The 14,563-nt window shown below is 41.2% G+C and overlaps 1 protein-coding gene across 1 annotated transcript in view; it reads left to right on the top strand.

Moving 5' to 3' along the window:
* The window catches only part of LOC124605854 (tetratricopeptide repeat protein 1-like), a 33,906-nt gene that overhangs the window by 4,206 nt on the left and 15,137 nt on the right, over window positions 1-14,563 (top strand). Inside the window, exon 2 of the mRNA XM_047137788.1 lies at window positions 3,175-3,348. Within this exon, the coding sequence (XP_046993744.1) occupies window positions 3,175-3,348 (174 nt within the window). The remainder of the gene's footprint in view (window positions 1-3,174; window positions 3,349-14,563) is intronic.

Genomic DNA, 14,563 nt, shown 5'->3' with positions numbered 1-14,563 from the left:
GTCTTGATGGATTTGTGCTGTTGCCAGATACCATGTACATATTAGTTGAAAACAATTGTCCCAGTTGACAAGATTGTCATATATTTATATCTCCATTGTGTCTTTGAAGACAGTTCCAGAGCCTAATGGTGTGGCGCAGCCCCTTCATCTGTTCAAAACCAAATATATGTCCTCTGTTGATGCTGTGCTCTGCTACCATGAAGTTGTTTGTTTGGCTGAGGCAGACTCCCCTGACATGCTATATGCAGCACTATGAGTTGCAGTGCTACTTATCAAACTCGCACCTGATACTATAAGTGTCAGGTGTTCATAGTCCTAGTTGATCTTTTACTGAGGCAAGTAGGCCTATGTCCTTGATTTTGTCTGTTGGGTGGAAAATGTTTTTATGTGGTGTTTCTCCATGATCCTGTTAATCTTTGGTGTGGGTGGCTCTGCACACAGAACGAGCATCAGGTGTGTGGTTTCTTCTTCCGGTCTTTTCTTTTTTCCTCTTGTTATGCCAGAATGCACACCTTATTTTGGTCACCATTTACCCATTCTTTTATAAAGGTTCCTGCAGATACTGTAACTTGACAGGCAGACTCTTCTTGTTGAAAATGTTCTTTTGATCCTTATACTGAGGTGTGAGCTCAGAATTTTCTTGCGCTGTTTGGTGCCAACTATTAGCACTATGGTGCAAGTCCATGTGTGTCTTCTTCCTGTAGAAAGATTGCCCCAACATGCCGTCGTGGTTCTTCTTCATCATAATGACCAGTAACAGTAGGCATACATTTTCTTCCGCCTCCATGGTGAACCTGTGATGTTCTCTTTCTTCACAGGATTTCACACCACATTGAAAGTAAAGGGTTGTTAGTGCATGTCGGACCAGATTAACTGTGCCCTTATCAAAGTGACCCTTGAACAGTACCATGGAGTGTCTCAGTGGCACCTGTCTGAAGACGGACGTGATGTTGAAGCTGACTATGAGGTTCAGGTGCAGTTGCAGGTGCAGGTGAATCTTCAGGAGCAGCTTTACAATTTCTGTCAAATTCTTGACTTGTTGTGGGTAATGATCTGTGAGAGGTATCACCAGCTGCACCACATGTTGGTGAATTTATTGCATTCACTATAGGACGTAGTGGGACTCTCTCACTGCGTATTTTCAGGAGATCGTGAAGCCATGGTGGTGCCTGTGTTCTGGAGTAAAGCAGTCTGACACTATCCTTCTCTTAAGCTGAGCTGTTTAGGTGTGGTGTGGTCTTCTGCATCATAGGTGGTGTAGAATCCTTATCCACTTCTTTGTTTTCCAGATGCTGTAGTAATTGTCTGTATTCATCCAGTAATCATCTGACCTTAATAACACCGTCATGACGCTTTTGTCTGCTGTAGGTCAAGGGGAATATTCAGTTTAAGTTGTCAGCTTTGGCCAGTGACGTAATCTTAATGGCTGCTGCCACATCACTTTTGGTTTGTATATTCACAGTCTTATTAGTTGGTGAAGCCAATGAATATGAAAGCAATAAATAAATAAAATGGTTGTGGTGACTGACTGGTGTGTAGCTTAACACAACATATAGATTAGTTTGGGAAATGACAGTTTGGTTGTGAGTAGGTGAAGCCAACGAATGTGATACTAAAAAACCCTGGTTATGGTGATGGATTGATCTGTGCTGATGCCGTTTAGAAAAATTGCCAAAAACATAAAAGTTATAGTTGGCATATTGTTTATGGCATTTGTCACATGTTTCCCATGACACTGGTCAAAAGCTTGTGACTCGTATCAAATGTGGCACTATATCTCTCTGTTGCTGGTACCACTACATTATCACCCTCACCGAGATGTTGGTATTGGCATCTTGGCTCTTTCAATGGTCCTGCAGGTCTTCCTTCTCACTTTTTCCATGACATCACTAATGGTTTGCTCGATGCTGCTAATGATCTCATGTTTATGTAATGCTCTTGGTACTGGTGCAAAATTCAAAGCTTTCAGCAGTATGGTTGTTTTCGTCCAGTAGAACTGTTGATGATCCCTTAATTGGTAGTGAAAATCAATGAAACTTGTTGCACAGTGTTGCGGTAGATCTCTGTGTAGAAGCCACTGGTTGCAAAGATGTTTCCATTGACTCGCTTCTAAATGCAGGCGAAGATACTGGATGCAATAAGCAGGTGGCAGCTTGATGCATCATTTATAACTTTTAAATTATTTGAATAATTTTTATTTTGGTATCATAATTGTCCCTCTCCTCTTTGGATTCTAAAATTTAGTTATTTCCAACCATGTGATGACTGTCATTATGCCATGCATGTTAGACTGCTTAATGGCTGCCAGGACCAACTATGGATATTAGTTATTTCCGAGCTATGGTAGTGAGAATTGGGTACAGTGCCACCTTGGTTGAATTAGAGTACAGCAGAATTTTCCATTGCGAGTTTGCATATGACAATGTTATGTTGAATTCATGCTGCAGTGGAAGACAGAGCAAAATAAGATGTTGGCACACATTATTCTAATCTCAATTAGCTCAAAGAAGCCAACAAATTTTAGTGTCGCCATTGAAGGGATTATATGCTTTGACTCAAAAAGTTGCTGTTGAGAGGTTTGTGGTTTAATCCAAGGCATTTGGATATAACCTGTAATGATATGCTGCAATGTTTAAGAGACTCAACCTGCTTAGCTCCAATTGATGAACCATCAGAGTACAGTCTTTTTCAACATTGAGGTGCTATAGAGAAACATTCAGGCGTATTATCTGCAATTGTAATAATCCATCCTGACGTCATATGTCATGGATGAACAATGCTCACATGTTGAAAAAGCATGTGGGAATTCCTTAGCCACGTTGAGTAACTCAGAAGATAGTGATTGGATTTGCAGGGAGCTATGTGTTGTGATATTGCTATGCAGTCACTGAATGTGATTATGATGTGCGGGCTTTATATTCCTGTCCAAGTATATTGATTAATCTTTTCTGTGGTTTTCCCTAATTTCCTTTGAAGATGCCAGAGCAGAGTTTTACTTTCACATCCTTGTAGTGTGTGTTTTCCCCTCATATTTTCATACAACTGTGCAACTTTACTTTTACATGCAATTATATTGTTTGTAGTGTATTTTTGATTTGAAATGGTCCAAGGAAAATAAATAAATAAATAAATGTGCCCTTAGAACCAAAGATAAGTGTGGTATTTTTTTTCCAGGAAAAGAAAGATGAAGCAGAGAAAATAAAATTATCTGCAAATGATTTGTTTAAAGAAGGCAAACACAAGGAAGCTGCTTTAAAATACACTCTCGCCTTACGGACTTGTCCACTAAAGTATGAGCACGACAGAGCCATCTTATACTCCAATCGAGCAGCAGCAAAAATTAAAATGGTTTGTTGAAAATAAGATTTGTTTTGCTTGTGATTTATGTGTTTTACCATCTGCAAAATGTGAATTTAAGCATTTAGGCATAGCCTCTGTTGCATGAGACTTATTACCTACAAGTTAATATATCCTTGTAATTCACCATATACCATAGCAGTAAAGAAGACCACTCACCATGAAGCAGAAGTGTTGAGTTGCTGATAGGTGAACACACACACACACACACACACACACACACACACACACACACACACACACACACACACACACCTGCCTTACATGGTGCCATGAGTTGCTGATAGGTGAACACACACACACACACACACCTGCCCTTACATGGTGCCAGCTGGACTAACAGTGCAAATGCTTTGGTTCTCAGTAGGTGGATTGGTATGGTGAGGGTAGTGTCGTGTGGGATGGGTAGAGAGAGAGAGAGAGAGAGAGAGAGAGAGAGAGAGAGAGAGAGAGAGAGGGAGGCAAGAGACAGGGAGAGGGAATGGATGTGGGTGGCTAGCAGCTCGGAGGTAGGCAGTCGGTTTGCTGGCTACGAATGTGAAGAGGAGAGGTGGCAGGTATATGAACTAGCCATGTAATGCACAATTGTAGGGGCCGGCGGGGAACAACACATGCTGAAGGCAGTGTGGAGACATGAATTGGCAAGGAGTGACAGTACGGAGTAATGGGAGACTGTTGGATGGAGGGTGCAAGGATAGTGTGTTACCTTAGATTGAGGTCAGGATGATTACAGGAGTGGAGGATGTGTTGTAAGAAAACATCCTATCTGCACAGTTCAGAGACCAGATGATGCAGGGAAGGATCCAGATGGCCTGGGTTGTGAAGCAGCAATTGAAATTCAGCATGTTGGCTCGACTGCGTGTTGTGCCACCAGGCGGTAACTTTGTTGTTGGCAACAGTTTGACAGCTGCCCTTTCATTCTGGCGGACAGCTGGTTAATTGTCATACTGACATAAAAGGCTGTGCAGTGTTTGTAGCAGAGTTGGTATATGACTAGGCTGCCCTCATGGGTGGCCTGGCTACTTATGACTAGAATAAGCTTATGACAGGACTGGATGGATGGTCTTCCACAGGGATTTTATCCTTGTGGCAAAGAACTGGGAGTGCAAATGCCTTAGGGATGGACTGGGATGTTGTTTAGGTTGAGTGGGTGTCAGAACACCACCTTAAGGAAGGGTGGGAATGATCTTCCGTGGGATGTTCCTCATTTCAGAGCAGGGTGAGTGATAATCTGACGAAGAATATGGTTCAGTTGTTCCAGTACGTGTTGATACTGGGTGATGAGAGGGGCCTCCTTTGTAGATGTTCTTTTTTCTCATTTTTTGGGTGGGGTTGGGGTTATGTGAGTATACAGCCTGGGAAAATAATTTGTAAACTAGGTGTAGGGGCTATTGTCTGCCTGTGAAGACCTTCATGAGGCCTTCAGCATATTGGCCAAGGAAGTTCTTGTCACTGCAGATATGTCGTCCGTGAGTGGTAAGGTGGAAGGGATCTTTTTCATTTGGGGAGGATGGTATCTGTTACAATGCAGGTGTTGTTGCTGTTTAGTAGGTTTAATATGGGTGGAGATATCAGAGACATGGGGGTCACTGTCCAGGAAGGTGGTATGTTGCGTAGAGGAGGACCAGGTGAAGTGAATGGGAGAGAGGAGGTTGAATTTGTGAAGGAATGTGCATGGTTATCTTGGCCCTGAGTCCAGAACATGAAGATAACAATGAACTTGAACCAGACTAGGGGTTGGGAGGTTTCCTCCAGATGGCCCATACGATGATGTCATGGAGATGCCCATGGCTGTGGTGTGGATTTGTTTGTATACCTTTCCTTCAAAGGAAAAGTAGTTGTGGGTCAGGATGTGATTGGTAAAGTGTACATGGAATGAAGTGGTGGGACTGATGTCTGAAGGACAGTGGGAGAAGTACTGTCCAGTAGCGGCAAGGCCATGGGCATGAGGGGTGTTGTATAGGGAGGTGGCATCAGCAGTGATGAGTAGGGATCCAGGAGGTAAAGGTTGGGGGGTGGTTGAAATTCAGTGAAGGAAGTGGTTAGTATATTTGCTGTGGGAGGCCAGGGTTTTTTGCAGTTGGTTGGAGGTGTTTGTCAACAAGAGTAGAAATTGCAAATAGTCTTCAAGGGTTTGCCATGGGATGACATTGTGCAAATTTCACAATATTTCCTTGGAGCAATTGTCCAACATCTTCAAGTGGTTGAACCTTGCTGCTTTGTTGGTGGCTAGGTGTGACTGGCAGTATCCGCAAGTCGAAACCCCTGTATATAGAAAATGCGTACAAAGAATGCCCAAGTGCGGAAATCACGCATGCGCAATGATTTGCAGATAGATGGCGCCATACTCAAATGCCCTTTGCTGAAAATTCTGGAGCAGCCCTCCTGTGCATGCGCTATGTTCACTGACAGTGCGGACAGACGTTACTCACTAAAAAACCATACTAGACCATTGTTATGACAGATCTGTTATTGAAAAATCTTGTGATTTTCTTATCATTTAATAGCACCCAATGCAGGGTTCCAGGTGTTCTCAGTGGAGATCCTATATCCCTTTTGATTAGATTATCAGTTGTACAGATATATATTGCCTCCTTAATGACGCAATCCTTGAAAGATGATGCTGGGGATGAAACCTCCGTCTTTTCATAAATAATGCGATCTCCTATATTCAGACAGTATTCTGTGATTGCCGACTTCTCCAATTGGTGTAGGTATGTATGAAGTTGATGTTTATCACAGCGGGTCTTGTACTATGTGACATGTCTGGCCTATATATGCCACTCAACATTGACATGTTTGAGTACGGCGCCATCTATCTGCCAGTCACTGTGCATATGCGTTTTTTGCGCATGTGTTCTATATACAGGTGCGTTGACATGTGGATACTGTCAGTAGTACCTAGCCACGAGCAAGGTTCAACCACTTGAAGGTGTCGGACAGTTGCTCTGAGAAAATATTGTGAAATTTGCACATCATCATCTGGCAGCAAACCCATGAAGACTGTTTACAACATATCCTCTGGGAAAGCTTGAAGAGTCACATCTGGTACTCTTATGGAGAGGAGATGCCAAAGAACATATGCGAGTTCAACAAGTTACACCTCAAGAGAGGTAGATTGTTAAGCACCCTTGCATTTTATCTGAGATGCTGCGACAAGCGAATCATTCCCATGTTTGTTGAATTTAAACTTTGTTGAAAATCACTAATATTCTCATTCCACAGGTCTCAGCCAGTTGACAGAAAGTTTAAGCACAATGTTTGAGGAAGATTAAATTGTGGGAGGGACTGACGGTAGTTTAGGATGGTATTAGCCGTATGATTTTGCTTGTAACTTGGGCAAAATTGCTCCTGAGATTCTCACTGCTGATGTTTGCTTTGTGCAGCACTCCGATCCTGGTCTCAGACACACATTTAATCTGCCATAAAGTTTCAAATCAGGGCACACTGAAGACTGAAAATTCATTCTGGAGATATGTGGTTGAATTGTTGGCCAGTACGTATCTACAGGAGATGAAATGTCAGTGCTGCTGATAGACACACAGAAAAGTACACACACTATTCCAACTTTCAGAACTCCTGGAGGAGCGGAGAGCTGTAGAGTGGGGAAAGATTGAAAAGGAAAAGGAAGTTACTCCAATACCAGGATAAGAGGGAGCTACCTATTGTCAGGTCAAGGGGACATCTTTTGAATATTTTTTCAGGTGTTGAATATTCATCCAGAAAACATAAATGCATTTTCACAGTAATGATATTTATGGAACCAGAGAGAAACTTCTTTTTCTCTGCTTCTACTTGATCAATGCTTAAAACGATCTAGTCATGCAACAATGCTTTCTTTACATTTTTTACTTCAGCATTTTGCTCTAAGTGTTTCAGGAACCCATTATACTTTATGTGGAAGGCATTGTAAACCCAATCAAAAGTAAATTCTATTCCATACCACACACAGATCTGAATCTTACGCGAACATATCACAAAATTGTATTTGTATGTCTGATTCTCACTTGGAAAGTCCTAGGCTCTCAACACACAGGATGAAGTGAAAATTTTTTCAGTTATTCTGTAGCAAATGCCCATGCCCCAGCTGCGCAAGCAGAGGAAGAAGAAAGCGACCTGTTCTATGAACTGGAAAGAACATATGCCCTGTGTACAACCTTAAAATAGTTGTTGGTGATCTAAATACTCAAATGGGCAGGGAACAGATTTTTAAACCAATGATTGGAACCCACAGTAAACAAATCACAAGTAGTGGTAATGGAACAGTGCTCATATTATTGTTGGTTCTTCACTGTTCCCATACAAAGATATACACAAAGTAACATGAAAGTCATGAAATTGGAACATTGTTAAGCAGACTGATCATGTGTTGACTGATGCAAGGTGCAAGTAGGACCTTTTGGACTTGGGGAGCCGCAGAGGCCCAAATGTAGATTCAGACCACTTTTTACTATGGGCCTGAGTGAGGGCTGGAATTTTCAATATGTGTAAAGGAAACAAAACCAACAAACAGGAACACAACGTAATAGCTCTAGAATCATCTACAATTAGAAAGTAGCACCAGGAATAAAATCACAGATCCCTGGGTTGGTACCCACACCTGCTGATAATGCTATGATAATGGAGGACACAGAACCAACAATTTTGGCAGCCAGCAAACTGGATATGATGGCTGTTGACAGGGGGTGCCCACACTATATGTATGAGGGTTGCCCAAAAAGTAATGCACCAGAATTTTTTTCTCAGTCAAAAACAATGCTACAAATGCGAAACGTTACATATGTAAGTCTCCTGATTGAGCGTGCCAAGTTTCCATCACTTCTGACAGATAGGGTAGCTGCAGGACAGTTTCAAAATGGTGTCTGTAGGTGATGTATGTTACAAGCAACATACCATTATTGAATTTTTCACTGCAGAGAAAGAACTGTGGGAATATTCACAAATCCTTGTGTAAATTCTGTGGATAGAAGTACAGTTAGTCGCTGGGCATGGAGGGTGAGGTCATCAGAAGGTGGTTTGGCGGAGCTCCAATATTTGTGGTTTGACGGAGCTCCAAGATTTGCAGCAGTCGGGGAGATCATCCTCAGTTGTCACACTTGACTTGTTGCAGTCAGCTGATGTCATTCTCAAGGACAGATTAAAGGATTCTGTTCGTTAAAGACATTTTGAGAATGATGAGGAGGTGATTCACACAGTGAAGGACTGTCTTTGCCACCAGGATAAGAATTGGTACTGACAGGGCACACACACACTTGTTTCGTGCTGGAGGAAGGCCATAGAATGGGATGCAGATTACGTGGAAAAATGGGGTGTGTAGATAAAACACCATTCTTTCATGTGTGTAATTCTCATTATGTTCAATAAAGAATTGTTGAAGGAAAAAATGCGGTGCATTACTTTCTGGACAAGCATCATACAAGAAAGAGCCTAGTCAGTTGTATGTTTAGTAGCCCAGCAGCATTTATGTTTGCATGTTTAGGGGATCTCTTTTTCTTTGATCTCTTGATTATGTATGTGGTTGACGTTCTGGCTTGTTCTGGCCTGTTCTTTGTGGTTGTTATAATTCCCGCAGTTGATGAATTGGTGCAGCTAGGATAGAAAACTTGGAAGGACTGAAGAGTGTGACAACGCTGAGGATAAATGGAAAATAATAAAGACTGTAACAATGATGTCAGGAAATGAAACACTGGGAACTGAAGCAAGGTGCATAAGACGTCCATGGCTTGATACTGAGTGTGAGATAGCAACAGGGGCAAAGAATGTAGCATATAGAACAACACTACAGTCAAATTGTATAAGAGCACAAATGGAAGTTGAGGTGGGGTTGGAGGAGGAGGGGGGGGGGGGGGGGACTATGAAAGCAGACATTAAAGAACTAGTGTGAAATGTATTTGCATTTGCAAATATGGACAACCATCAACTGTATAATGGGGTAACAACAATGCAAATTTGTTGCGAGCCGATTTCCCACTTATCGCAAGTGGTCACCTTTAACCGTTTTGCTATTCGAGCATGCTCCACGGCCAGATCCAAAATTCCATATATCATCAACCATGTGGCTACAACCTGCACTCTTGCATCCATTATGGATATTCCTGTACAGATTATTTTAATTGAAAGCCACTTGCCCAATGTTGGCGGATAAATATGGTATTGCAGTGCTTGTAATGTTCAGAAATACAATGCTCTCCCCTGTACAGGAATGTACGAGTGCAGCTTGTAGACACATGGCTGATGACATGTAGAGGTTTGAATCTGGCCGTGGAGCATGCTTGAATAGCCTAATGCTAAAGGGACCACTTGCAATAAGTGGGAAATCTGGGTTTGAATCGTGGTTCCAATACAAATTTTCATTGTCATTATTCCATTATACACCTGATGGTTGTCAATATTAACAATTGTGAATAGATTTCACGAATTTCATAGTGCTGCTGTTGTGTATGTTTCTTCGGATGCATCATACTTCTGAACAGCACAGCTACAGCAATATTGTATCAAAGAACTGCAGTTTCAGAATAACGAGAATGATTTGAAAAAATTTTATAGGAAGGTAAATGCTGCCTGCAAATCCTTTAATGGAAAAACTAGCTTGGTAAAGGATGAAACAGGTAAAATCATAAGTGAAGGGAGAGAGAGGGGTGAGAGATGGTGCTGACATTTTGATAAACCATGGAATGATACCAAGAGATCTCGTGAAGTACAAGGATTAAATGAAATGTAATTGGATGGATAAAAATCTATTCAACAAGCAGCAGCAGCAGGAGAAAACATACATAATGCTATTGAAATGTGCAAGCTTTCGGAGTAAGTGTGTTGTTTCACAGGGTTAGCCACCTGTGAAATGACACGTAGTGTACCACCTGTTGTGTAAACATTGTTTGGTCTTTTACATTGGCATGACCACCACCAATTTATCAGTATAAATAGGCATAGGTAGAGGGTGTATACTAGAAACACACAATATCCTGTTGCTGAACATGCTCAACAACATGACAGTCATGACCCTCGTGCCTGTTTCACTATATGTGCCATCTGGATTTTTCCATCAGACACCAGTTTCTCAGAACTCCACGAGTGGGAACTGGCCTTACACCATGTCCCACCTAGCCTTAATTTCCATTAATTTCTACACTTTCAGCATTTTTTTCTCAGTAACTATTCCTTTCTTCACTCCCTTTTCATTTTCTATATATTTTTTTTCTGACCTGGCTATTTTTCCCTGCCCTCCACCTCTACCACATACTTAGCTTCCTGTTTATTAACTCTTGCACGGTGTTTTGTCACTAATCTCTCTCTTGCATGTTACCCTATCTTCCACCTTTAAGCTCACAGGTTTTCAAAGCTTGTCCTGTGCAGTCCCCAACAATCAGTCTTCCCTTCTCATCATGTCCGGTGAGTCTCTCCTGACCCAGGCTTCCAGGTGACTTTTACAGTGCTCTCCATTTTCTAACCCTCACCAGCATTTTCCTTCACTGCTATTCCTTCCCTCTCAACCCTTCTGCCAGGAGGAGGAGCCACCGGCTCCAAAAGCTTGGAAATTTCAATATTTTTATTTGTGTTTTCTTGTGCTGCCTCTTGCTGAGTAGATTTTTTAACCACCCAGTTACATTATATTTTCAAAAATTGATTGTTTTCATTTCAAATGAGTTGGACAAAATTACTTGCCTACCAGATCTAGAAGAGACGAGAATTGCTTTGAAGAAATTGATGAACAATAGGTTACCAGGGACACACAATATTCTGGCAGAATTTTTCAGGCAAGGTGACCTTAGATTAGAACAAGTTCTCCTAAAACTGGTCATTTCAGTATGGAATGAGGAGAAAATCCCCAGTAGTGGAGAGAAGGAAATATGTGCTCTGCATACTAGAAAGAAGATAGTTTGGAATGTGACAACTATCAAGGAAGTATGCTGCTAAACTTGGGATATCAAGTATTCTCCAACATACTGTTCGACCACTTCCTCCCAATTGATGAGAGAGACTGGCTCATATCAATGTGAATTTCACCAGCGCAATCAATACTAGATCAGGTAGACATCCTAAGACAAATTTTAGAAAAGCGAATTGAATTCTGGATTGGCATGCATCACCTTTGCATCAGCTACAAGTCAGCACATGGTAGCCTAAACAGATAGCAACTGCACTATGCTTTGACCAAACTTGTAACTACTGGAAAATCATTAAGGATTGTGAGAATGACAATGTATGCGGTACATAAGCAAATCTACTGTTCAGGGAAATGATATTTTGTAAATCAATACAACTACTTAGTTTATGCCGACAACGTAGATATAGTCACAAGAACTATAAAGGGAATGAAGGAGACATTCAGCATTTGGGAAGGCCGGTGAGAATATAAGACTGAATATCAACAAGAAGAAAGTGCCACCCCCAATAACATTGGGCGATTATACTTTTGAGAGAATTGAGCAGTTTCAGTATCTGGGAAAACAGTTAGGCACTTCAGCGACACCTCTTATGAAATTAAACAGAGATTAATACCAGCCAACAAAGCCTATTTCACATTAAAAAACTATTTTTCTCAAGACTCTTAACTCATAGTATCAAGTTAACAATTAATGAAACTCTTATGAGAACAGTGTTTACATATGCTTCAGAAACTTCATCATTATAATTAAAAGATGTTGGAATGCTAGATGCCTTTGACAGAAGGTATTTCGAATAAGTGTTGGTCCAATCTGTGAAAGAGGAAAATGGAGGAGGTACAGTCATGAGCTGTACAGTATATGTAAAGATCCTCCTCCTAGAAGAATAGTGAAATCAGCCAAATGGAGATAGGGTGAGCACGTGGCACGGATAAGTAATATGGAAGTAAAGAAAAGAATAGTAGATGGAAATCTAGGGGTGTCAGAGAGGACAGCGTCAACCAAGGACCAGATGGAATCGGGGAGGACCAGCAGAAAATGGAGTGTACAAGGAAAACTAGATTGTTGAACAGTGATATCAGACAAAGAATTGTTGAAGAGGCTGTAGAACCATAGAAGAGTAATTTCAAGAGCCTGTGCCCCATTGTGTGGTAGGTATTGTAGTTCCAATCAAAACTAAACTTTGTCCTATATCATACAAAAGTTTGAATCTCACACGGACATATTGCAAGACTGTGTTTGGATGTCTGATACTCTCTTCCAAAGTTCTTGTACTGGCTATCATGTATACCTGACACAGAGAATCTACATTGTCACAATAGTACAATGAGTACCTTTGCCTACAATTACATACCAATCAATCTACCTCATTGTCTTTGACTTCATCCTGGATGTACAAATACATAGAATATTATTCTGTGATGCAGCTGAGTTAATTACATTCATCCTTGCTATGCTGGGACATTTGTTAACAAAGTGCCACTTATAAAACCACAGTCTTCGAAACGAACCTGCATATCTGTTTATTCAATAAATTTCAGTCACACTAAAAAAACATTGGCCAAGTGCGAATAGGACATGTGCACTAAAGGCCCGTCCACACGCAACGATCTGTCTGCGCAAATGTCTGCGCACATCACATCTGCGCAGACAGATCGTTGCGTGTGAACAGAAGATTTGCACCAACCTGAGGTGTGTGCAAACCTGGAAGTTGGAGTTGGAGGTTTGAGCAAAACCTCTCAAATCTGTCGGTTCAAACCACATCTGCGCAGACAAGTTGGAGCGTGTGGACAGGAGATCGTCGCAAATCTGGCGCGAAACAGCTGTTTGCTCAGTCTAGTGTTTGTATTTGTGTGCACAGGGCATTAAAATGGCTGATACTCGTCAGTGTTCTCGAGAGTTTGTAAGTGAATTCATTGAAATATACAGAAACCACCCATGTTTGTGGAAGATTAAAAGTAAAGAATATAGTGACCGAGACAAAAAGACAGCAGCATACAATGCTCTAATTGAAAAATTGCGGGCAGTTGGCGCCTCGGCAAACAGAGAAACGGTAATAAAAAAATAATTTCGTTGCGAACTGGCGAAATTATTTGCGGATGGATGTCGAAACTTATAATTATCTCTTAAAGCATGTAACCCCTCATATTATGAGAAAAATACTTGTATTAGAAGGGAAATTTCTCCTCATGAACGCCTGGCAGTAACATTAAGATTCCTAGCAACAGGAAGGAGCTACAATGATTTGGAATTTTCATCTGCAATATCGAAACAAGCATTGAGTGAAATAATACCCAACACATGTGAAGCTATTTACGCTTTCCTGAAAGATGAGTTCATGAAGGCAAGTCAAGTAAATTAGTCTGTCAGCGAACTGTTTACCGAAAAGAGTTATCCAAAGTTCAGAAATCTAGAAGATCTGGTGTAGGAGTAGATCAAGTATACCAGCCAACGTTATGGTATTTTGATCTACTTGGCTTTCTTAGTGATCAAGAAACGCCAAGACCAAGCAGGAGTACAATTGAAGATGAAATTGGAGTGCCAATGTGCGAGGAAATGGAACACGAGGTTATGTAAAACAAAACAGGTTCGCCCTGCAACTCTCGCAGTAAATTTACGTGACAAAACTGCTTTCGCTTTAGCAGCCACTGTCTGCACCATTTTGACCGCTTTCTCTGTTTCCTGCGGTTGGTCTGAATGTTTTTTGCAACACAAGTTGTGAACACAGACCACAACAGAACTTCCTCCATTTCTATTTTTCAAAATAACTGAATTAAATTTTGACGTTTTCGGGGAGCGTAGTCGCTTGCCACTGATATTTCTTTTCTACACCGACAGATGGCGGGCGAGTAGTAGATTGGGGTTTGTGTCGTGTGAACACACCACATTTGCAGCGATCTTTTGCATGTACAGACATCTGCGCCGATGTCTGCGCAGACAGATCGTTGCGTGTGGACCGGGCTTAAGGGTTCCATACAAATTTTTAAGTTCATTCATCCTGTGAATTGAGAATCTCTAAGCATTTTGCCTGTTATCGATATAGATACTGGCAGGATATTGGTCCCAGAAATTCAAAGATCCTATCAAAATCTTTACAGTAGTTCCTCACCCCAGCCCGGATGTACAAAAAGAAGTGAACAGGGTACTTCAGTTCATACATGCAGAGAGAGGTGGTTTAATAAAAAAAAAATATTTTCACACTAAAACATGATTACAACTTACATTTTGTGTTTGCATCCAGTAATGTTTTTCTATTATGCTTTTGACAGATGATAAATGAAATGTATGTTCAAATGGCAAAAAGAGATATTTTATTGATG

This window comes from Schistocerca americana, chromosome 3, assembly GCF_021461395.2.
Source record: "Schistocerca americana isolate TAMUIC-IGC-003095 chromosome 3, iqSchAmer2.1, whole genome shotgun sequence".
Lineage (NCBI taxonomy): Eukaryota > Metazoa > Arthropoda > Insecta > Orthoptera > Acrididae > Schistocerca > Schistocerca americana.
The sequence above is the reverse complement of the archived record's forward strand: the minus strand, read 5'-3'. Positions and strand labels throughout refer to the sequence as shown.